General features: G+C 37.9%; 2 protein-coding genes across 5 annotated transcripts in view; one reads left to right on the top strand and one right to left on the bottom strand.

Moving 5' to 3' along the window:
* The window catches only part of LOC134656008 (uncharacterized), a 30,998-nt gene extending 5,182 nt beyond the window's left edge, over positions 1–25,816 (top strand). Inside the window, exons 7-13 of the mRNA XM_063511525.1 lie at positions 9,556–9,899; positions 10,344–10,556; positions 11,113–11,305; positions 18,528–18,603; positions 18,699–18,901; positions 19,259–19,347; positions 25,564–25,816. Of these exons, the coding sequence (XP_063367595.1) occupies positions 9,556–9,899; positions 10,344–10,556; positions 11,113–11,305; positions 18,528–18,603; positions 18,699–18,901; positions 19,259–19,347; positions 25,564–25,816 (1,371 nt within the window). The remainder of the gene's footprint in view (positions 1–9,555; positions 9,900–10,343; positions 10,557–11,112; positions 11,306–18,527; positions 18,604–18,698; positions 18,902–19,258; positions 19,348–25,563) is intronic.
* The window catches only part of LOC134655682 (uncharacterized), a 500,300-nt gene that overhangs the window by 83,224 nt on the left and 390,760 nt on the right, over positions 1–26,316 (bottom strand). The gene's annotated exons all lie outside the window — the stretch shown is intronic.

A 26,316-nucleotide genomic window follows, 5' to 3' on the forward strand; every position in this document is an offset into this window, starting at 1 on the left:
AAGAATTTGACACTATTGATATGATAGGGGAAACCTATACTCTCGCCATCTGTAAGAAACTTCGACCAGCCAACCCCATTATTATAAGAGTTGCGTGATATGACAAAAAAAAACTCAATAAATAGGTCAAGCTCAGACTTTTAGAAAACCCGATGAGTAGGGCGGCCGGTGTCATCGCCATATAACTTATAACCTAAAAACGCTACAAAATCTCGCAAAATTGTATTGAAATGACACCTATCAGCGTATCCATCGAGTTTTGACAATACTATAAATGTTTAAAAAAAAAATACTTAGATAGCAAGCATTTCGTTCCAATTAGTCCCAAAAAATAGTATACTTACGAGATATAGATAGATAAGAAATAGGAACTTTAAATTCAATTTATTCTAAGTTCACTATCGGACGAATGTTTGAGAGACTTCAAAATGTATTTAAAAACCGCATTAAACTGAGAATTGTATCAATTCAAACTTGAAATAATTTTTCCCATGTACTTAAAGCAATACTATGTAACTCTGCGCTGAAGTCAAATGTAAATATCAATATACATAATATGAATTTAGATAAGGGAACCAAAACAAAACTATTCAAGTCCCCTCCTGTCTGCGTCTACATCTGGCAATTGAAGATAGCAGAGATAGATAGAATGCAGGGAAACTATCGTTTTACTAGAAATATTTGACCCTTTCAGAAAAAGAAGGCTGATAAGATTGCAACTCGAATACTGGAAAAACATGGTATAGAGTATACTGTTGGCAACAATTACGATATTGAGGGCGCGTAGAATTCATAGATACTTATAAGTAATGTACCTGTTTAAAATAGTGACGAATGTTATATTTATTTATTACAAACATGTAAGTTCTTATTATTTACGATACGAGATATTATTCATATAAACTAGTTTCCTTGTTGTATCATTAAATTGTCTTTTCCATCACGGAACAATGGTGTTCTGACACTTGTTACGGACCTTTGGGAGGCGTGCGCGGAGCCGAAGCCAACGCGTAGAGGGCTTTTTGGCACTTTAATGAAATGTGGGGTACACCGAGCGGATGCTGTCCTTCTCCGTGTCATGGGACGCACGCAGATAGGGTTTGCAAGACGGATCCGAAATGTATGGGAATATCCGCGGATCCGGATTCAGATCTGGATAGTTCCTTACATTTACAAAGACTATCGGAAGGAATCTAAAATTAACTGGGCTAATGGGTGAAAGCGATGGACTAAGTACTGGGCTCTGAGATAAATAAACATTCAATTGATTGTTATATCTAAACGCTTTAGTTATTTATGGCCTTAAACTGAAATCTCTTCTCTAGGATACCTGGCGTCAGGAACAAGCAGTGACTGGGTAAAGAAATCTTTGCAAGTACCGTGAGTGTTATGTCAATATTTTACTTGCGAACAGCACGTAATGTTAACAAACAGTTCCATACTCATTGTCTTCCGACTCAAGATTTTCTAAAGCAACGGCTATATACTTATTTCCTATTGTCGTAAAAAAAAACTAGGTAGGTATACGTAGATGCTGAAGGTGTTTCTATTCTAAATGTTTTTTTTTATCGACATCACTTGGATCTAATCTACTTCTACTCACTAGTCAGCCAGTGTCGTCAGTAGAATTCTTACGTCTCATCCCTTACGTCAGCGGTCGGCAACCTTTTAGCAGCCAAGGGCCACATAGTAGCTAACGAAGTTGACGCGGGCCGCACTTTGTTAATATTTATGACTTTATCAGACATTGTCGTTTGTCAATATTACATACAAAATAGCCAGGGAGGCTCGCGGGCCGCAAGCGACAGGTTCACGGGCCGCATGTGAAACGAAACTCACCAGTTACTTTGTTATGACAATTTATTAATCCAACACCAATTTACCAAAGTAATCTTCTTATATCTATTGTTTACAATCCGTTCACAACCTCGTCCGTCAGCCATATATTTATTATTGTTTTTACCACAGAGAAGGAAGCACGATACCAGTGTTGCCACATTAAACTTATCAATTACCCAAATAATCAAATAAACATTTCAAAATCATGACACTCGGCCATCCGACACCGTGCTGCCTCCTGGCGCACGATATCATCCTTAATCGAAAATCATGACACTCTGCTTTTGATTAATATTGTCACAATGAAAAACAATAAGTACAACAATATTTCTTCTTTTAAGGAACACTACTTAATAATTTACAAGTAATCCTTAAGTATTAATCTTAATTATATTTCACGCAATATTTAAAATCAACTGACTATATATTTTATAACATTTTTTTTTTTTAACGAATAAGAGCCTTGTATATGGAAATTAATAATAATAGTTTATTAGTTACTATCGCTACTATTGTTATCCTGGCTTTCATCACTGTGACTGTCATGTAATTCAAGAGTTTTGATATGTATCCATGGTCTAATTCTGTCCGCTGCTATGACGGTCGTGTAGAGTTTCCCTTTTTTGTTAAACCCTGGGACATCTGTTATCCTATATCGATCGTTTCCAAGACTTTCTGTAATTTTGTAAGGGCCTATAAACTTGGACAGCAACTTGGTGCTTTTCCCGTTATTGTCAAAATTGTTACGTGAAATCTTTACTAAATCCCCTACTTCATAACTAGCTGCAGGTTTCCTATTCTTATCATATCTCAGTTTCATTTTTGTTTGTTCTTTCTCAATATTATTACTAATAGAATTCCTTATTTCAATCAAGTCTGAGCGATTTACATTATTTTGTATATCAAGTTTATTTGCCAAACTATCGCGCATTTTCAAGCCGAACATAGCTTCAGATGGAGTTTTTTGTGTGGATGCATTAATCGTATTATTAATGCCCCACTGAATTTTTCCTAGGCACTTGTCCCAGTCGCGCTCATGGCCAAACGAGTTTTGTGCAGCTAAAGAATTAAGAATAGTTTGGTTAAATCTTTCTGCCTGGCCATTAGCTCTGGGGCAAGCGACTGCGTTCAAAATATGTTTTACTCCAAGTCCATCGCAATATGACTTGAACGCGGCTGATGTAAATGAACAACCCCGATCAGTTATTATCCTGGCTGGAGGATTAAAGTCGTAAAATAATCTGTCTAGTGTCCTTATGGTAGTTTTTGTCTTGACATCTTTTACTGCTCTAACAAAAACGTATTTAGTAAACGCGTCGACTATCGTCAGTATGTAGGCATTTCCGTCTTTACTCTTCACAAATGGACCAAGATGGTCCATGTGCAACGTATGAAATGGCACAGGAACCTTTTCAATTGGATGCAAGTGACCTGATTTTTGCTTTGATGCCGAATCTTTATGGTATGCGCACTCGAGGCACGCGGAGACGTATTTCTTTACGAATTTACGTAATTTTGGAAACCAAAATTGGGACTTTATTTTTTTCAGTGTTTTTGCATAGCCCAGATGACCTATGTCGTCGTGATTAGCACGACATATCTGCCACCGTGCGCTACGCGGAACAACTAATAGCAACTGATCGTCAATCTTTCGATAGACGGCATGATTTTTGACCACATAATTTTTACGAACGTCCTTACATTCTTGATCATCTTCCGGCTTGAGAATTTTAAGTATTCGGGAAATATCCGGATCAGCTATTTGTAAGGACAGCAACCAATTTTCCTGCGTTATCTTATATATACTAACGCAGGGGTTATCTTCCGGTTCTGCTGGTAGATTTGTGTTACGGCTTAAAGCGTCCACGTGGGACATTTGAACGCCAGGGCGATACTCAATATCGAAACTGTATTCGCTTATTTGTAACCACCACCTAGCTATCCGAGGAATTAGGTCCCTTTTGGTCAAGGTCGTTCTAAGAGCGGCACAATCAGTATAAATCTTAAAGTGGATACCTAATAGGTAAACTCTAAATTTCTTTAGTGAACATACGACAGCCAGGGTCTCTAGTTCGTAGGAGTGCAGATGTTTCTCCTCCTGAGTAGTCTGTCGACTAAAATAAGCAACAGGCTTAAGGGTGCGAGTATCATTCTGCCACTGCATTAGAATACCTCCTACTCCTAGAGAACTGGCGTCAGTATGTAACTCGGTCTCCAGTTTTGGGTCATAAAGTGCTAAAATCGGTCTACTCACAAGCATTTCTTTCAGTGTACAAAAAGCTTTTTGCTCTGTCTCTGACCACTGCCACGTGGATTCTTTTCGTAACAACATGGTTAAAGGGCGAGCAATTTCGCCGTACCCCTTTATAAATTTTCGAAAGTAGCCGGTTAAGCCCAAGAATTGGCGGACTTCGTGTACATTACAAGGCTTAGGGAACTCCTTTACCGCCAACACCTTGGCTTCCCCGGGTTGAATCCCATCAGCAGAAACGTCATATCCGAGATAGCTGACATGAGTGTCGAAGAAACGACATTTCGAAAGCTTTAACGTCAAGCCATACCGCCGAAAAAGTTTCAAAATTTCTTCCAACCGCTGAAACATCTCTTCAGCGCTCCTAGACGGTATAAGGACATCGTCAAGGTAGGCCAACGCATATTCAAAACGTTTGTTTCCCAAGATCTTATTAATCATTCTTTGAAAAACAGCGGGTGCGTTGGCCAAACCAAACGGCATCCTTTTGAACTGGTAATGGCCGTCTGGAGTGACGAATCCGGTAAGGTGTTTACTACCATCAGCCATAGGGACTTGGTAATAGCCGGACGCTAAGTCGAGGGTCGTAAAAAATTTATTGCCGCTAAGATTCGATACCTGATCGTCAATGACAGGTAGGGGGAAACGATCCTTCACAGTTTTATTATTCAGGGCCCTAAAATCAACGCAGAGCCTCTGCTCTCCCGTCTTCTTCCTTACCATCAATATAGGGCTCGAGTAATCAGAATTAGAATCCTCAATAATGTCGTTCTGCAAAAGTTCATTTATAGTTTCCCTAACTGTCTCCCGCTCGGAGTGAGATAGGCGGTAGGGACGATATATTATTGGTTTATTATCTGTTAGCTCTATCTTCATCTCCATGTCAACCACACAGCCAATCTCACTCAAGCTTGAAGCGAAGCAATCACGGTAGTTTTGTAACATTGAATAGAGTTTGTCTTTTTGCGCATTATCTAGCTCTGAGCCTGTCTTAATATCTGAGTTATTTAGGGGTTCCAACTGGGAAACATCAATGGTAATCCTGTTAACCTGGCAAGCTTCTCTTTCAATAAAAGGAATCGATCTGGAAATGACCGTGCTTTGTTCCAATTTAATGGAGTTTTGTGCCAAGTTTGAAATTACTACTTCGCCCTTACCGTCACGAAGATGGTAAGCACCTTGCAATAGTCTATACTCCTTACCAGGTTCACAGGTGGTATAGCCCTCCACGTAAATATCCCCGGTAAAGTTAGATTCAACATGAACCGGAACTGAGCATGTTTTGGAGACTTCGACCGAATTAGTTATAAGCAACTTCAAGGTCTCGGTGTCATTATCAAAGGGATTTTCATTAGGAGTTATATAGAAGACCAGACTTTTATGGTCCTTAAGAGCGGTAAGACCCGGCAGTTCCGTAAAAGTCTGACCAACAATCAATGGGGTACTCATCCATTCATCGTCTACGACTAAAACCTCTACCGATGCCTCGATTTCATCAACTTTTAAGCTAACTCGCGACTTATAATGAGGCACCACTGCGTTCGGGCCGAATCCGTTTATTACCGGTACATTATCAAAGCTCTTTGCCAGTCCTAAATTTTCTGCGTCACTTTTCCTCATTATCGTACATTCGCTACAAAAATCTACGTATGCTACAAAGCTCTGATCGTTACATAGAACAGGTTTGTAGAACTTTTCATTTGGTTTAGAGGTTACATTTATTTTCAAAATTTTCTTTTCAGCTATACCGTCAGTTCGCTTCATGTTAGTACTCACCTTCAATGGATCAAGTTTACAATCGTCAAGATCATGCCCCACCCTATTGCAGCGCCTGCACCTTATTTGCGGCTTTGTACACTTAAAGTAGGGGTGACCTTGAGAATGACAATTAAAGCATGTGATCGTGCTAGAGAATTTACCAGATTTAGCATTACTCGTTGTGTTATCCTTTTGTGTATTATTGTCTCGAATTTTACTAGTGTATGATTGATTAAATGGTTGTGTCTTTTGCGAACTCAAGTAATGTAGCAAGTCTTCGGGTTCAGAACAGTTTAACGCTTGAGCACCATTTCGAATTGATTTATCTGTGATTCCATAAATAATGCATTCTACTGCCTTTTTACCTTGGATCTCACAACGAGTAAGCAGGCTAAGCTTATCATAAAAGTATTCCCGCAGATTTTCATCATTACGAGAAGTCCGGCCTAACATCTCTTCTAAAAGCCGTCCATAGTTTTCTTCACTTGGGAAGGCTTTTTTTAATTTACATTGCCATTCTTCCCAACTGTAAACAACTGTGGGCAGGGCCTCAAACCATTTCCTTGCCAAGCCAGCTAGTTTCTGGAGTGAGAAGTGAACAACTTGCCTTTCATCCCAATTATATATATGTGAACATTCATTGACTTTTCGTAGCCAGCAGTCAATGGTTTGAGCCCTGTTTGAAGGATTGAATTCCGGGATTACATTATTCATGTTACTATTACCCAGTCTAGTAAGTTGACTATTCTCCGTTTTCCAAGTTAGTAACATATCCAGTACCTTTTCCGTTGACAATCTACTAGAAGTCTTGCGTTGCTTCGGTTGTTTGTGATAATCGAATGAGTCCGACGAAGAGATGGAACTCCTCTTTCGCTTACTCTTACGCTGCTTTGCTTTTGCGTGATCGTCTGAAGAGCTCGACGAAGAAGATGGACTGCGTCTCCGCTTGGCCTTCTTCCTTGACCGTCGCCGCCTAGGAGGCGTACCTGGCGGCGTGCCGCCTTCATCTTCTCTAACCATTGTACTTAAAAACCTGCATTGAAAAACAAAATTTCATTAACATCAAGCATCAAAAAAAACATTCCGGATCCATATCCGAATCCATATCTAAATCCATATCCGAATCCATATCTAAATCCATATCCGAATCCATATCAAATCCATGCCGGAATCCATATCCGACACCGGATCATCATCATCATCATCATCATCATCATCATCATCATCATCATCATCATCATCATCATCATCATCATCATCATCATCATCATCATCATCATCATCATCATCATCATCATCATCATCATCATCATCATCATCATCATCATCATCATCATCATCATCATCATCATCATCATCATCATCATCATCATCATCATCATCATCATCATCATCATCATCATCATCATCATCATCATCATCATCATCATCATCATCATCATCATCATCATCATCATCATCATCATCATCATCATCATCATCATCATCATCATCATCATCATCATCATCATCATCATCATCATCATCATCATCATCATCATCATCATCATCATCATCATCATCATCATCATCATCATCATCATCATCATCATCATCATCATCATCATCATCATCATCATCATCATCATCATCATCATCATCATCATCATCATCATCATCATCATCATCATCATCATCATCATCATCATCATCATCATCATCATCATCATCATCATCATCATCATCATCATCATCATCATCATCATCATCATCATCATCATCATCATCATCATCATCATCATCATCATCATCATCATCATCATCATCATCATCATCATCATCATCATCATCATCATCATCATCATCATCATCATCATCATCATCATCATCATCATCATCATCATCATCATCATCATCATCATCATCATCATCATCATCATCATCATCATCATCATCATCATCATCATCACCATCATCATCATCATCATCATCATCATCATCATCATCATCATCATCATCATCATCATCATCATCATCATCATCATCATCATCATCATCATCATCATCATCATCATCATCATCATCATCATCATCATCATCATCATCATCATCATCATCATCATCATCATCATATATATATATATATATATATATATATACAAATGCTCCTTATGTCACGGTCAAATTATCAATCAGTGATTATTTGCACAAATATTTTACATAAAGGTACTATTCATTTCAGATTCAAACAACATTAAATTTATACTTGGTCAACCAGATCCCGACAGTAGAAAAAGGCGGCAAATCTGAAAAATGTAGGCGCGAAGGGATTACGTCCCAAACCCTCAAATTCGCGCCCCCTCCCACCGACAAGACTCGGCCGACCAGCTATATCTTTCCACTCGGCAGACCGAAATGACAGTTCACAGCATGAACATAAAATGTCATTTCATACTAAGAAATGCCACTCCAGTCCACCGAATCAAAACACAGAATTCAACGTTTAATAACGGTTCTTTCACCTTTTGCATTTCAATTTCAAATTGGTAATTGTATTCTTACGCATGTGTGGCGTACTTGTTAATTTTACGACCTCAATCAAAATTAAAATGCTTATCTTCATAATAAAATAGTTCAAATAAAATAAAGATCCATTACACATACCTCTTTATTCCTTTTACGTGGGATGCACCACTTCTGAGATGAAACGAAACTCACCAGTTACTTTGTTATGACAATTTATTAATCCAACACCAATTTACCAAAGTAATCTTCTTATATCTATTGTTTACAATCCGTTCACAACCTCGTCCGTCAGCCATATATTTATTATTGTTTTTACCACAGAGAAGGAAGCACGATACCAGTGTTGCCACATTAAACTTATCAATTACCCAAATAATCAAATAAACATTTCAAAATCATGACACATGCGGCCCGCGGGCCGCGGGTTGCCGACCGCTGCCTTACGTAATGGACGTACTTAATGAGTAGGACAACCAACAGAAAAGTTACATGGACACTTAATAAATTAATTCATTATCATTAATAATCCATGACCATGTTTTACTATTCGCTGTGCAACAGTCTTATAAAATACAAATATTTATTTCAGCTACGTGGCGACCTTTCAGCTTCCCGATACGGGTGTCCACGGATACGCATTACCCCCGGAGCGAATCTTGCCCACTTGCCAGGCAACAATGGACGGCATGCTGCTTTTTTTCGATCCGGACATAGATAAATTCTTAAGAAGTGGCGATAAAAATACACAAGAAAATCGTATCCATGTCACAGTTATCCTATTTTGTAACGTGGCTCTTTGTTTTTTGTATATAGTCCATTAACTTTACTTGCACGCCACTTAATAAATAATGCATGGCTATTCAATTATTGCATATAGAATATGTAAATAACGGATTATTTAGTAAAATGTTGTATTAAATACATTAAAACGGGCTTTAATACTGACCCGTTTTAATATATCTAATATGTATATATCTCACGGTACCATTGTTATTAAAATTTGAGTAAAATTTTGGTTTATTTTAGTAAAAAAAGACAGACAAGGTTGGTTTGAGCAACTTTAGTTTAACCGTAGGAAATGCTAGGAACTGGGTTTAAAAACTCAGCTATATTTTCAAACCTCTTTTCAATAAAAAAAATGTGTGAAAAGTGTAGACACATCATGACAGTGTAATCGTATAAGTAATTGAAAGTTTTGAAAGTTGGTTTTAAAATTAATGTGTTTTCTGTGTTTCATGTCTAATAATAATGAAAAATCTGTAATGTATTTCATAAATGCTAGTTTTTTTATTTTCTTATTACTAACGAGATGTGACAGCAAAACTTATAAAAATCACGCGTTGCTCCGTGGCGTTCCGTATGATGAAACAGAGTTGATATTCTTCAAAACACTGGACAAGATTTACGATGTGATGTGGTGGAAGGAACCAACTTTTGTTCAAAAACCAGTGGAATTCAGCATTAGTCCTAATAACTTAGCAAAACTGTATATGGATACGGAGAAGATGAGCGTTCGCTTCATTATTGTGATCAGGAATTTACAGGGGTACGCTAATGAAAGTGTGTACACGGGTACAAATATTATGAATAATCAATAATTGCTTCTGTTTATCAACGTTGCACAATGTGGCCTTCTTATAGTGTCAGTCGATAGTATTAGTTAGGAACCTAATTTATTTAACCTTTTAACCGCCGTAGACTGATATATAAGACATAGAAAATCGGGCCCATTTCGCCGCTGTCTGATAAATAAGACAAAACTTACGTAACTTCGTACCCCCCGGCGACACGAGCACGCTCGATGACGTATTCTACGGCGGTTAAAAGATTAAAAAGGATTATTCTTTCCAATTACTAATTCAATAACGCAAATATATTTTAATTTGGTACATATATAACGTAGCTAAGAAGTAGAGGTACCAATGAATCAATACAAATAAATAGAACAGTACGTGCAGATTATGTTTAATTTTGTGTTTGTGTTTTTCAGTGCCTTCGATAAACAGAAAGCCAGTCCTTATTTCAGGCGTAACATGGAATCCTTTAACTGGCACAGCTACTATCGCCTAGACGACATTTATAACTGGCTTAAAGATGTTAGCGCTCGACACCCAGAGGAGGTGCAGCTTCGGAAAGTTGGCACAAGTCACGAAAACAGAACAATTATGTCTGCAAGACTGACATTGAAAGGGTCCATAAACAGGTTAAAAAAATGCAAATTATAAGGAGCTTTGGACCATACGGGATTGTTACGCCATTTAGGGTCCTAGCTAAATTGGTTGACCATACTTACGCTATGAATGCCCAATTTAGCTAGACCCCTAAATAGCATAACAATCACGGAACCGCAATACTGATTCAATGAAATACTATAATAAATTATTAATAATGTCGAAGAAATTGTTGCATTTCACACCACGAAAAATTGTTTTAGTTATGTCATATTTCCAGTTCACAAGTGGATGAGACTTTGATAAAGTATTATGTCCTGGAGGTCTTATTCAAGAATAGGCATGTTTTACATTTTACTTTTAACCTTTTCGACGCCGTGTCAAACACAAAAGCTGTCACGCTGACGTCACGTCACCGAAGTGTCAAAACTGAAATTGAACTTTATGCATATGCACGTAGGTCTATGTTGCTCTGTGATATGTGACCGATTAATCGGTCTTTGGCGTTGAACCTACGGTGCGGATATATCGGTCATTGGCGTCCAAAAGGTTAAACTTGAGTCCTTTAGATAATCTTTGTCTTTACAGATCCAAAGTGATAGTGGAAGGAGGTTGCCATGCGCGTGAGTGGTTGTCTCCGGCGTTTGTAACTTACATGTTATACACATTGTTAAACGCCAAAAAGTATAAAGACCAAGAGCTGGAGCATATCGCCTACACGTACACTTGGGTTTTTATACCCGTCATGAACCCAGACGGATATGAATATAGTCATACGACGGTGAATTGTAATGCCTGATTAATTGTGTAATTAGAATTTTAACGGGAAAAATACTCATTGAATTGTTTCATGTAATGTTCAAAATACATGTTTCTTTCTGGAATTTTTAATTCTGTTATAAGACTTGCTAACACTCGGAGGAATAATCATATGGAGTGGTGACACGCACTAATTTCTATGTGAAAAATTCTGCCGTTTTCGGCGCGGGGGGCGAGGAACGCACACAAATAATGTAAACACCAATGCAGTTTTCGCATGCGTCGCTACACACGCACACGACAAAATTATCAAACACTAGCATAAACTATATTCACACAAATACAAGAACAAACACAGACAACCCCGTCCGTGAACGAGATGATGTCAGTTCTAAGTAAACGTAGAAGTGCGAGGGACTTGTCGATAATATTGTCGATATTTTATTGACTGAATTTTAACTGTCTGCTTTAGTCAATTATAACCATCAAAAACACAATTATATATAACCATCAAAAACATTACATGTAAAAAGGTGCAAGTCTCGCAACGCTTCTACTACAAAAAAGTTTTGAGATGTAATGCTAATGTGAAACCAAGTCGGTTATTTTAATCAGTGCCAGGGGGTGTTAAAACCGTATCAATAAGATATCTTTAATTTGTAATAAGTATAATGACTTGGCCATCGCACGGCTGCATAATGACATAAGGATCATCGTCACCTACTAAAAATAATTCTAATTGAACATAACGCTAGCGCAGCTAGCGCTAATTGCTGTTTGAGCATTACACATATTTACGAGTACGGTACGAGTAAATCATTATGTGCGATTGCCAAGTCATTATATCTTATTGATACGGTTTTAATACCCCCTGGCACTGATTAAAATAACCAACTTGGTTTCACGTTACATCTCAGAACTTTTTGTAATAAAAGCGTTGCGAGACTTGCACCTTTTTACATGTAATGTTTTTGATGGGATCTCATCTCTTTTTGTAGACAATCCCTCTTTTCGGGTACTCATACCCATACTATGTATACATATATCATAACTAAACACATACTCACATCGTACATACATCGTAGTGTACCTTTACTTTACCTACTATTTGTAGGAACTGCAACAGTAACTTTGTAATAGCATATATTTATATGGAATTACAAACTTACTTATGCAGTTCTTAGATCTTTAAAACGTGACTGATATTGCAATATTTTTAGGTTTTCGGTGGCTTGATAAGCTGAAAACTATTTATGTTTAAAATTTATTGCATCTTTTGGAAATCTAAAAAAATAAATCATAATAACAATATATTGTGGCTGGTCGTATACCTATTGCCTAATATTAACCTAAATTGTTCATTACAAAACCCGCAAACTAGAAAGAAATACCTTGAATACTAAGATCCCCTTCAGTCGCGTATTTCGTACATGATTCCAATGGATAGTGTAACAATTACAACTTGAAGCTTTTGCCACTTGTGGTCTCGTTAAATATATAACCCACTATAAATTTTTTGCTATTTAGATTAATAACTTACGTAAAATAACCATCACAAGTTGAAACTAACCCAAATATGTGAACTTTTGGCATTAGAATAACAGTGACATTAACAGCGTGACGTTCGGTCATATTGAAGTCTGAACTCCTAGTACAGCGTTAATACAAACAGTCCAAAAACTCCTAAGATTTTAAACTTCCCGCTATGTTTTGAGTATGTTTGCTACTGGTGAACATAGAATACTTCCACACGGGAGTGTTTTTCGGAAAGAGACTAAAAGTATCCCAAAGTAAAATAATGCTTGCAGGTTCGTGCGTGTAGAGGGGCCATAAAGCGTTCCTTTTTATTACAATTTAGTCTACTCAAACTGACTACCCGATTATTGCCTGTGAATGTGTGCGTAGACGTCATTGAGAATATCTCCGTCTTTCTCTAAGACGCAAGCGTGAAAGGGATAGATCTTGGTAGCATCGAACTTTACGACTTTTGACCTCTTCCTCGGTTATGGTAGCCTGGTACTTTTGGTAAACATTTGTCTTAATAAATCACTGGTCGTCGGTTGCATATCGCTAATAGGTACGGGGCAAATAACCTCTTCCTCAGTCATGGTATCCTGGTACTTTCTGATTAATGTTTGTCCCAGTATGTCGCCAGTATGTCGCCATTATGTCGCCGTTATGTCGCCATTATGTCGCCGTTATGTCGCCAGTATGTCGCCGTTATGTCGCCAGTATGTCGCCGTTGTGTCGCCAGTATGTCGCCATTGTGTCGCCAGTATGTCGCCATTATGTCGCCAGTATGTCGCCGTTATGTCGCCAGTATGTCGCCGTTATGTCGCCAGTATGTCGCCAGTATGTCGCCATTATGTCGCCATTGTGTCGCCAGTATGTCGCCATTATGTCGCCAGTATGTCGCCAGTCGCCAGTATGTCGCCAGTCGCCATTATGTCGCCAGTATGTCGCCAGTCGCCATTATGTCGCCAGTATGTCGCCATTGTGTCGCCATTGTGTCGCCAGTATGTCGCCATTGTGTCGCCATTATGTCGCCGTTGTGTCGCCGTTATGTCGCCGTTATGTCGCCATTATGTGGCCAGTATGTCGCCATTATGTCGCCGTTATGTCGCCATTGTGTCGCCATTATGTCGCCATTATGTCGCCATTATGTCGCCATTATGTCGCCAGTATGTCGCAGTTATGTCGCCAGTATGTCGCCGTTATGTCGCCATTGTGTCGCCGTTATGTCGCCATTATGTCGCCAGTATGTCGCCAGTCGCCATTATGTCGCCAGTATGTCGCCAGTCGCCATTATGTCGCCAGTATGTCGCCGTTATGTCGCCAGTATGTTGCCATTGTGTCGCCAGTATGTCGCCATTATGTCGCCGTTATGTCGCCAGTATGTCGCCATTATGTCGCCATTATGTCGCCGTTATGTCGCCATTATGTCGCCAGTATGTCGCCGTTATGTCGCCGTTATGTCGCCAGTATGTCGCCATTATGTCGCCAGTATGTCGCCAGTAAAAGAGTATAAAAGGCAGGAGCGGACCGCCGGTATTCATTCATTCTTCAACCATCGGCTAGCAGTGACTCTGGTTCTCGGGCGTTTAAATATTCGGTGAGCAAAGTTCCTCTACTACTGTTACTATGTTTGTTTTTGCCGGGAATTATCCTGGTGAATTTAAACGTGGAAATGGTGTCTGTGTTTGGTTTTACGGGGACAATATCGTCGTAAAGCTGATCTTAGACTTTTGTGGAGATTCTTTGTTACCGTGTACGGGATTTAAATATAGTGAAGTTTCCTACGCAGTGTTTTTCTAAGTGCCGCCACGTTATGCAGGGACAATATCGTTGCATAGCAGGGACTTGGAAAGCGTGTCTGTGTTTAGTTTTACGGGGACAATATCGTCGTAAAACTGAACTTGGGCTATTGCGGGGATTCTTTGCTACTGTGTGTTGTTATAGTGAAGTTTTCTACACTGTGTTTTCTAAGTGCCGTCACGTTATGCAGGGACAATATCGTTGCATAACAGGGGCTTGGAAAGCGTGTCTGTGTTTGGTTTTGTGGGGACAATATCGTCATAAAACTGAACTTAGATAGCGGTGTTTAAGGGAATTTCACTTCTGTGTTTAGTTAGTTTGATTTTGTGAGTAGTTTGGTTCGTAAAAATTGAACCTAGTTATTTTTAGTGTTTTACTATGGGGTCTTTTGCTATATAGTTTAAAACCAGATCATTGTTTGGACTGACTGTTTGTCCGACTGGACCGCTCACCCCTTGCGGTGTTAAATGTGAGCTGTCTAGGAGTCTTTTTGCTCCAAGATGAGGGTTATCTTGGCACCTTCTCTTTACCAACATAGAAGGTGAAAAACGTCTCCCTCCTTAGCTCTCCAATGTCCAGCTGTTAGATGAATAATGGGGATGTCACGTGCGCATCATCCGGAGTAATCTGGGCCCATTTGAAATCTACAGTATTTGGAGGCTTCGTATATTAAATATATTTATTTATACCACTTATATACATAATAGGGCCCTGTCTTACCCATGTTGCCACCCTGCCTTTGTGCAACCCGCCATGGGGGGAGACAAGTCCACGAGCTGTTAGGTTGCATTCTCGGAATCGCTCGCCGAACTCTTACAGCTTCTTAGTAGGGATACACTTGCGTATATTCCAAAGTACCAGGTCGATGGTAAGTACGAACTGTGCTTTGGTTATACTAGAGTAGGGACAAGGGTAGGTTTAGGGTAAAATCACACACTAATTATTCGGAATTTAGGGTTCGTTTTAGTCTTGGTCTGTAAAACTGATATATTTCTTCTTTTTAAGGGACTTCAACTACGGTTTCACTATACTAAAATTGTGCGTTAATAGGTAAAGGGTTTCAACTGCTAAAATCTTCCAATATTTTCATTTATTTGGGGAAAATAATTAATGTAAAATCTTATCTCCATTTTTATTTATGAAATTCTGGTTTTCTGGTGTAAAGACGAGGTACTGAGTATTACAATCATGTTTCTAAGGTATTTACACAATTAAATCTTAAATATCAAGTTGGGATTAGGAACACAGTCTATTCGGAGATAGAAAATCGACGTCTAGCTGTTTTAGGGAACCTTTGGCAGGCAAGAGTAATCCAAAGGATAATTTGAGTGAAATAATGCTCATCTTGATATTTCAGTCTCGTAAAATATAATATATTTTTAACAAATAAACTTAGTACTTCGTTTATACTTCTAAAATACTAGAAATACAGTTTATATTTTAGTTCTGGGGAATGGAAATGGGATTCGCATCCCTAGTTTTTGAAATAAAAAAGAATAGTAATTTTGATGACTGATGGATACTTTGACACTTCTTTCCATAGCCATCTAGGTACGCATAGGTTCCGAAGTGTTGGTCATAGTCCGTCTGGCTAAAAGGTAGGGTAGGAGTTCCAATTGACCTTGCTGATTGGACTAGGAGCCCCCAATCCTGCATCGAGCGTATGGGTAGCATATTTCGTATAGAAGCTGATAGTTAATAATATTAACTTGAAATGCTAGATGTAAATGGGCTTACCCCAGGAGTGCTACTCATATGTTATCCCGGAGGCTTAATAGATTGTAGCAGGCTTTTACCAACCCCATTTTTAAACTCATTTTATCAAATATATTTCTTTTATATTGGTATTATCATATATGCTGCATTTACCTAAATAATATCATTTGAAGTAAAATATAACGCCATTGGCATTACACTAATAAAATCTATTGACTTTAGGTACTAAATTCTAGTATTTTAATAAATTTTTCTAGTAAGTTATTCGTTAACATCATAATAAACGTGCTTCCAATTTCATAATATATTTATCCTAAAGTCCAGGTAATTGTATATTAAATCAGAGTCCAAAATATAGCTGATATTCATTAAAGAACTTAGGGTACCGCGGTTCACTTCGAGGGGTCCTAACGCTAGACTAGACGATCACGACTAAATCACATGGCCATATTCTAAGGGTAAATCTAAAGAGGGTGTTTATATCATGGTTAGTTAAGTAAGTAAGTAAGTAGGTAGTGGGAGGTTACATATATTTATAATGTTCATATAGATTTTATCGATATTGGTTTTTATGGTGTCCCATCGCTAACTATGGTAGAGTGATACCAGATTAATAAATTAAAAGTGCCTATTTATGGAAAATGACGGCAGTAAATACCTTAAAATAAATAAAATACAATACACGTATTGGACATGTCAAATAAAAAATATACGATAGAAACTAAGAGAAAAATGAATTTTCAAACAGTTGTAGGGTAGGTGCGTTAGTTTTCGTCCAGCTCTAGTTTTCATCCACTTGACGAAATTGAATATAAATCTACATTGCTGCACAAATTTGGACTTAATGTAATCCTTAAGCCCTTGCTACACGGTCGCCAACAAGCCCCTCAGACCGCGTGGCCTTGGTCTGGACGGACCGTGTAGACAGTTGTTTCCAACAAAATTTGACCAAAACTGACCAAGGTCAGACCAAGGACAGACGGTTAGAAGGCTTGTCGGCGACCGTGTAGCAAGGGCTTACATAAAAAATGTATTTGGCAAGTAGCAAATTAAATATCAAATATGTTATTTCCTAATCTGTCATGTGGACGAAAACTAGAGACTCCATGGACGGAAACTAGCACAATGACCCTATATCGGTAATATCACGTTATTTATGATTTATACTATTTATTTCATTGAATGGATTATGTTGATATAAAAATAAGGTGTTATAGAAAAATAATGTGTTAAGTATATACATTATATAATAATAAGCAACGCAAATTAGAAGTTAGGTATACCTATTACCTAATGAATATTTAGAAAGTCTTCTTTAAATATTACCCTAAATTAGATCTAGTGCCATGAAGTGGTATCACTTTCAGATTGACAATGTTTTTTAGTTTTTTGCTAAATTAGTGCACTATTTGATAATATTTACATGTAATAGTACTTACATATGAAAAGAAACGTGTTCTTTAAGTACGCTAGATGTGTCCGATCGGTTTTTACAGGAGAAAACGCTACAATTCGGCATTTTCTGCTCCTAACATTCCACTTAGACTGACGTTTGCTGAATGGCGTATGACGTATGGCAACTAGTTTTTTATAACCTCCTTGACCGGCGGCCGCCGACTTTTGGCAGAGGGGAACGCCTGTTAATGGCGGTTCCTGTTGGTTTATTATTCCGAGTGCTAACAGCGTATGAAGAATTTCTCATTTTGCTCTTATTACCTTAATAAGGTAAAATAATCTAAATAAAGCAGCCATATCTTAAGAAGCCTAAAACACTTTACCACAGCAGGTCTTAAATGATCTCTTTATTCTTCAAAAACTGACGAGATAGTTGCATTTTATCAATAAGAGTTAACACTCTAGTAATAATAGGTATAATGCAAATTTTAGGTAATATTTTCTTTATTTGTTTTACAAGGGAGCCAAGTTATTGTTTAACTCCCTCATCCCAGCCCAGTCTATTAATCACGATCGTAGTGAAGCGGTTTGTAAAGGAAAACTTGAGCGTTGCTAGGGATTCAAGGCACGACGGTTAAACAAACTTACAAATCATCATTTAATAGTAAATTCTACCAACCAACATGAGAAAACAACTTAAATTTTGCATAAAATTACTTTGCCACTATTGTGCATAAAATGCAACTTTCTATTAGTTTTTGAAAATAGTATTTACGAGCAGGTGTGGTGAAAATAACTAATTATATATTGCATTTTAGGATCGCTTATGGAGGAAAAATCGTCGTCCTGGCGGCGGTGTAGATTTAAATCGAAACTATGGTATTGCATTTGGAAGTAAGTGTCATTATTTTGTGATGTTTTATAATTCGATGGTCCACCTACCTTCGTAACTTTCCAACAATAATATTCAATAAAACTTTCCAACCTAGCTCACGGTGCAAGTACTTATCCAACCAGTATCAAGTATTGTGGTGATAGCCCTTTTTCCGAACCGGAGACATATTCAATGGCAACAATGGCAAGAGAACATAGACACAAGTTAGAGTACTACATTTCATTCCACTCTTATGGCCAGTTTTTAATCATACCTTACACACATTTGATGGAACATGAGGATAACTATGACAAAGTGGTAAGCTACCTCTGTTTTTAAAACTTAAGTGTTCGATGTACTCCTCAATTAAGCTCTTCGACAGTAAATGAAGGAACTCCAGGATAGTACTAATCTTCTTTTATTAACTTAACAACTAGATACATGTAATCGTTTAGGTTTTTGGGAAATCTATACCTACGAGATATGTGCAGCCGCTTCGGCTGTACGGTGCAGTCTAAATGTAGATATGCGGAACGGGAGCCGTGACGTATGTGTGTGACGTCATGTGTCGTCAACTGGTCTTCTGCCGAGTAGGTACTTATGTTGCGCCAACATTAAGTCTTTGTTTTTGCATTAAAAAGCTTCAACACGATAAAAAATTGTTATTAATTTCAGAAAATAATGGCTGATAAGGCAGCTACACGAATGAAAGACAATCACGGGATTACGTACACAACAGGCACTTCTTACGAAACAGTGGGCAAGTACCTAATACAATACAATTTTAAAAGTCACGTAACTGGTAGCATGCCCTCCCATTCCGAAGGCCGTATAATTCTTTTTAAATCGATATCATAGATGGCGCTATATGTCACAATCGGCGATAACGAAATTTTTATCTTACAGATTAAGATGTATTAAGAGACATTTAAAGTGTCATAAATTAAAAACATTATAAATGAAATACAAACATTAATAACAACACGAATTCAATGCATTCATTTTCGAAATTTGAAATCACAATTATATCGCGACTGACTACGTTATGAACAACAGCGCAGGACAGTTATGTGGAGCTGTCGAAGTAATATTGAATATTCTCACTAGATGGAGCCACCACGGTTCTAATATGTGGAGTTTGATTTAGAATAATTACATTTGAGTTATGAATTACGAAATTTAGTACATAATGTAAAAAAAATAGATCGGTCAATAAACAGGCCTACTCTAAATGAGTACCTATTTTTTTAAAAGTAGGCCTGACGTTAAAATATAAATTAAAAAAACTCGTAAGCCGATGTTTTTCAAAAGAAATGAATGCTTTGTTTTTAAACACAATGCAAGTTTTTATTTCGCTTGATGTCCAAGTCAAACGCACATTTTACTCCTTTATTGACCGACGCGTTTGCGAAGGTCTCCGTTTTAACTCGCGCCAAATTTCGTTTGAGGAGAACGTTCTCCTCGGTTTAATTCTCAACCGATTCTCATCAAATTTTGTGACCAGATTCTAGGATAAAATAGTTTTTTTTTTAATGTGATTATTTCAAAATTGCGGAAACAAATATGTAGTCGTATCAATATTATAAGAGCATTTCTTTTCTTTTTCAGATATATTTACAGTGCTTGGCAAAAATGTAGAAATGTTGTATAGGCGGTATTTAGATATGTATGTAGGTTTTTACTCGAATATAAGTAGCCAAATTTCGTCAAATTGGCTAAGTGCTATCATGGTGCAGTTTGCAAACAGTTGCTTTGATGCATGGAGGTTCCAAGTTCGAACCCCAGTAAAGTGCGCTGCTAACTTTTTGTAAATTTTTACACTTATATTATTGTATTATGTATTATTATTTGTGCAAAGCACGGGTTAAACGTATTCGTTTCATTTTTCCAATCTTTTATAAACTTTTTGTTAATTTAGTTTTTCTAAATAATTCTAAACGGCGTACCCATATATTTTTTATTCAGTTTTAAGCTATGCTCGCGAGGTCTACAGTTTATTAATTTCCTTGTTGTAAACGATGATCGGCTTAAACCGCGAAAATCGAAGTTTGTAAACTTCATGAGGTAGAACAAACTAAATTGACAGCGATTTTGATAACACAGACTATGCAAGTGTTCTTTTAATTACATAATCTAATAGAAGTTTGATGTTTAAAATAACACTAATAAAATATGCTTGGTATGACTCATGCAACTATCTCTGTCACTCGAATTACAACTTAATGTGAGTAAAAGAGCCCAAAATTTGCAATATTCGGTGTTCGCGGGTCGCGGGGCCTGCCTAGTCGAATTTTTGTTGACGGACAAACTCCGACAATGACTGCACTCATGACTACGACGGGAAGTATGGGGGTGGTCATGATTTGGTCATGGACTGGCCACGGTGTGACATGTGAGTTATCCTTGAAAAAAATGCTACCTAGGTGTTCGTATTTCCAATGCAAGGTCATGACCGCCATGACTGGTCAAAAGTCGATGTTTCGCTTCTAAACTGAACACAGTGCGCGTTTGCAAACTTGAATTGACAATACGGTGTGTTATATCTATAGGTTTGTATTTATTTTTAATTTAATACGAGTACTTATGTCCTCAATCGCTCCAGCGTCTCAAGGCCGCACAGCGACGTGCACACGCACACTCGGATTAAGTACTAATTGTAAGGTGCGTCTGTGTGCTTACGAAAACTACCATACAACTAGGTACATAGGCGTGAACGCTGAACGCCACAGTCATTCGTGCCGTCCTCTTCTTCTTTCTAATAGGAGCGACAGGGACAGCATGCACGGTTTGAAACTTCTAACAGTTCTAACCATGTTAATAAAAGAGGGACGGGCAATATATCTCGCCGCGAGATACTGTCGTGCCTATCATGGGCTAGCCCGGCTGTAAGTATTTGTTTTTAGTGCAAATATTTCCTTTTTGTATTTTAAAATACTACAAAATAAATCGTGTTACTGCCGTTTGTACGAGAATGTAAATTTTTAACATGAAATAAATGTTTAATAAATAAATAAATATTATAGGGACATTCTTACACAAATTGACTAACGATACAAATGTGTAATATACAATTAATACTTAAATACACAGAAAATATCCATAACTCAAGAAGAAATATCTGTCTCATTATATAAATAAATAACACTTTATTTTCAATATAAAAAAATCGATCGAGTAGGTAATTCAAGGTAACTTTTTTTGTAACGTTGTGGACCTGCTACTTACGGGTTAAACACCCTGACCATGGAAACCGGCATACCCTTATTATTTTCCCTCCTCTTTTTTATTTCTGAGACTTGGTGCGCGACTGACACTATCAATAGCTGGCGCGCTCGAGTAACATTTTTAATAACTAATCCGTTTTGTATATATATTTTCTTAGGTACAGTCAGCAGCAGAAGTTGCTAAGCGGGCGAGGCGTTCATAATTACCTTGACGCGCTCTTATTCACTTAACAATAAAGTCGCGTCAAGATTATTTTGAACACCTCGCCCGCTTAGCAACTATTGCTGCTGACTGTACATGATAGGACAAGTACGGCTACCATTAATTGACATTTGACTTTTACGCCACCGACTGCGTGAACTCGATCGCACCAATACATCAATGCGAGTGCGAGCGAGATAGACTGCGATCGACTTCATGCAGTCGCTAGCGTACCTAAACGTCAAATGCCAACTCATGATAGCCGTAGCGAATAAGCTACAAAACTTTTAGTAGTTAAATAAAAAAATGAATAAATCGGAAATACAATTAGTTTATTTATTAATTTAAAAGCATGGCAAAAAAAACGTTACACACATTTTTTATTGCAATATTACGAAATAGAATGTAAAACACGCAAAGCAACGTACATATATGGGGCATTATCTATGAAAAGGGACCTTATTGTCGATGGCGATTACGCCGCACAGCGTCGCGCGGCATTGTATTTATATCAGAGCATCGTTAATAACGGCGTAAGCGCCATCGACAATAAGGTCCCTTTTCATAGATAACGTCACATATGCTACTTAGGACGGTGCGCTTTTTTAGTATGGGATTGGCGGATTGGGTATCTGCATGTACTATGTAAGTACTAGTATTTTATGGGGCATTATCTATGAAAAGGGACCTTATTGTCGATGGCGCTTACGACGCACGGCGTGGCGCGGCATTGTATTTATACCGGAGCATCGTTGATAACGATGTAGGCGCCATCGACAATAAGGTCCCTTTTCATGGATAACGTCACATATGATCTGTGATCCTTACAAAATACCTACTCCTTCCTTTCCTATATACATGGTCTTTTTAGGGTTCCGTACCCAAAGGGTAAAAACGGGACCCTATTACTAAGACTCCGCTGTCCGTCCGTCCGTCCGTCTGTTTGTCACCAGGCTGTATCTCACGAACCGTGATAGCTAGACAGTTGAAATTTTCACAGATGATGTATTTCTGTTGCCGCTATAACAACAAATACTAAAAATAGAATAAAATAAAGATTTAAGTGGGGCTCCCATACAACAAACGTGATTTTTGACCGAAGTTAAGCAACGTCGGGCGGGGTCAGTACTTGGATGGGTGACCGTTTTTTTGCTTGTTTTGGCTCGACTCGATATTTGTTTATGGTGCGGAACCCTCCGTGCGCGAGTCCGACTCGCACTTGGCCGGTTTTTTATTTCATAATAAATCTAAGAAAATACCGCGTAGTATTATATCTATATCTCTAGGTACTAATATGGGGCATTATCTATGAAAAGGGACCTTATTGTCGATGGCGCTTACGCCGCACGGCGTCGCGTGGCCTTTTATTTATATCTGAACATCGTCAATAATGGCGTAAGCGCCATCGACAATAAGATCCATTTTCATAGATAACGTCACATATATATTTAGATTTTAATATGCGCATATTTTTTCAAGTTATTACTTTCGATTTTATTTAACGGACGTTAAAAATAGATTGTTTCGTCGGCGCGACCTTGGGCTTTGGGCCTCTCAAGGCCATGTGGACGGCACGCGGCAATGCAACGCTTAGCTCCAAGAATTATTTTATTAAAACAGATCATACCGCAATGCCGTGTTCTTTCTGCCCTAATGTGAAGCATAGGTACCTACTAGATACCTTCAAACCAGCATAAGAGTCCTCTTTGATTATGCATTATTATTGTGTATCTCAAAGTCACAGTTATGCTGGTTTACCCGAACGCTTGTCGTGCTGATTTGCCGAAGCAAGGTAAGCGATAAGAATACGACCTGTGATTTGTAACGAAACTTTGACGCCTTCGCCTATACTAAAGTAGGTACCCATTCAAACTTCTATTTACAATACAAAAAAATTAACAAAAAAATTAAAAAGTCAAATTGATTTCATAATCGTAAATTATGATATGTAAATAAATTTCAATTTTGTCGCCGATGGCTGAGACGCCATCTAGTAATGATTGACCTTAAAAATGAATGTGATGTGTAGGTTTAGTCCGTGAAAGCTACAACAGATGTCGCGCGAGAGGTGTTTTGACGCCATTTCAACGCATGTTTGTCGTAAGAGTTTTATTAGCTCCGAGGGGCTCCGTGCGCCATCTAGTTTGTTACTGTGAACTAAAAAATTGCCTACAAGTATTTGCTACTTAGGACGGTGCGCGTTTTTAGTATGGGATTGGGTATCTGTACTAGTATTATATGATCTGTGCTGGTAGTGATCCTGGTTCGAATCCCAGAAAGGGCACATAATTAATGTGATGAGCACGGATATCTTGACTGTTTCTATGTATTTGATTATTTATTTGTCTTAAATTATCTATCAATTATACTGGGTAATATTTTTTAAGTGATAAGTATGAACATGTACCTACGCAGTTTACTATAGCAGCAACTCTGAAACCACAAATAAATCCTGATCTTCATACATTGTGTCAAACCTCTTTTCAACTTTTCTCCTCTTTTTCGTGGCTGTATAACAAAAGTTGCTTACGGTGATGAGTAAGTCGCGTACATCCTAATTATATTTTGTCATCTAAAAAAACATGTCTCGGCCTTTATTTAGTACCGGTATATGGGTTGAAATTCAACTTACCGAGGGACTAGATTTTGTGCAAAATAATTCCAGAATACTTATACATTTAATATTAATTTATATTTACTCATAGTTAAAGACCAATCCTCGACTGTATTTTAAAGTCATTTAACAATTTCCTATTGATTTTCTATAGATATTCGATGAATACATACATTTTTAAGAGCAAATTTAGGACAAACTTACAGATTGCCAAAATAAATATTAAAGCCCAACTTTTTGCAGGATACTTGGCATCTGGAACGAGTAGTGACTGGGTGAAGAAAGCCTTAAATGTATCGTAAGTTCATATACACAACTGGTATTGTATTTTTTTAAATTAAATTTTGAAACATAGACGTAAATAGATATCATACACTAAAGAAAAAGCGACCAAGGCCGCCAGTGGCCGGATGCTCTAGTGGTCAGGACGTTAGCAGCGTAAGCTAAATATATACGCGGGTTCGATTCCCGCTTCGACCACCGGTGGACTTGGTCACTTTTTCTGTGTATGTGTTTTTAGTGTATGATGTCTATTTCAGTTTATAATTTATATAGTAGTGCGACTACTTAAAAACACAAATCAAAATATTTCATATAATAATTTGATTTGTCCCTAGTTTGAATTTTGTATGTTCCTAGAAATAACAACAGGTGATCTACAAGCATTATTCTTATGTGGTTATTTCTAAACTACTAAGTACTAAAGTCCGTCAGCAGTTATGTTTTCCCACCGGTAAACCTAAACACTTCAGCAGCGGTAGCATGGTCGCATTTTTATCGCTTGTCACCATGCCTGTCAGGTTCAAACAAGTATGTGATGTAAGTGAGAAAGTGACGGGCGTAGTGACAAGCGATAAGCGATAAAAATGGAATCATGATGCGCCCGCAGTTAATATCTCGTCCACTTATATAAATTTATTTCGTTTTATTGTTTTTTCAGTTATGCTTTAACAATTGAGCTCCCCGATAAGGGGTCCCACGGCTTCGCGCTGCCGCCGGGGCGAATCCTGCCCTCCTGCCAGGCCGTTATGGACGGGCTGCTAGAAATCCTTGCTCCCCAATCTAAAAGATTCTTGAGGATGCATGAGAGCGCCGCACGGAAAAACCAACTCTGTGTTAAAGTTATATTTGTTTGTAACGTGTTTGTGTATATTATGAGAGATATTATGAGATTATTAAATTATTTGTGGTAAAGTTAAAACTCGTATCAGTTTTTTTGTAATTAATGTAATTATTATCATACATTTCAAATCAGCTCTTATCAGTGAGTCAGTTTATCTCTCTCGCTCTTTAAACTTCTCTTTGACAGTCTGATAGATACTTTTTTTAGGTGCATGTACCTTGTACATAGAGCTGCAAAAGTGCATGGACACTGTGAATGAAGTTCCCGATAATTACCCTTAAATCGTCATGAAATTCATTCATAAAATATCCAAGCTATTTGAAGCTGGGTGTACCCTGGCTGGGTGCGTGTAAAAAACCTTACTCTTGGTCTGTTTATGAACGACAGTAAGTACCTAATTACTTTTAAAACTCAGTTTGGCTCTCAATAATGACCCTTAAATTGGAAATTAGCATTTAATGCGAACCCCATAATTTGATAATGTAAAAAGTTTGAAGGTAAGTACAGTTGTTTGGGTGGGATCGGATCCAGTCCGTCCCATTTGCGCTATTCAATAAATTCTCACCCAGC

Source organism: Cydia amplana, chromosome 17, assembly GCF_948474715.1.
Source record: "Cydia amplana chromosome 17, ilCydAmpl1.1, whole genome shotgun sequence".
Lineage (NCBI taxonomy): Eukaryota > Metazoa > Arthropoda > Insecta > Lepidoptera > Tortricidae > Cydia > Cydia amplana.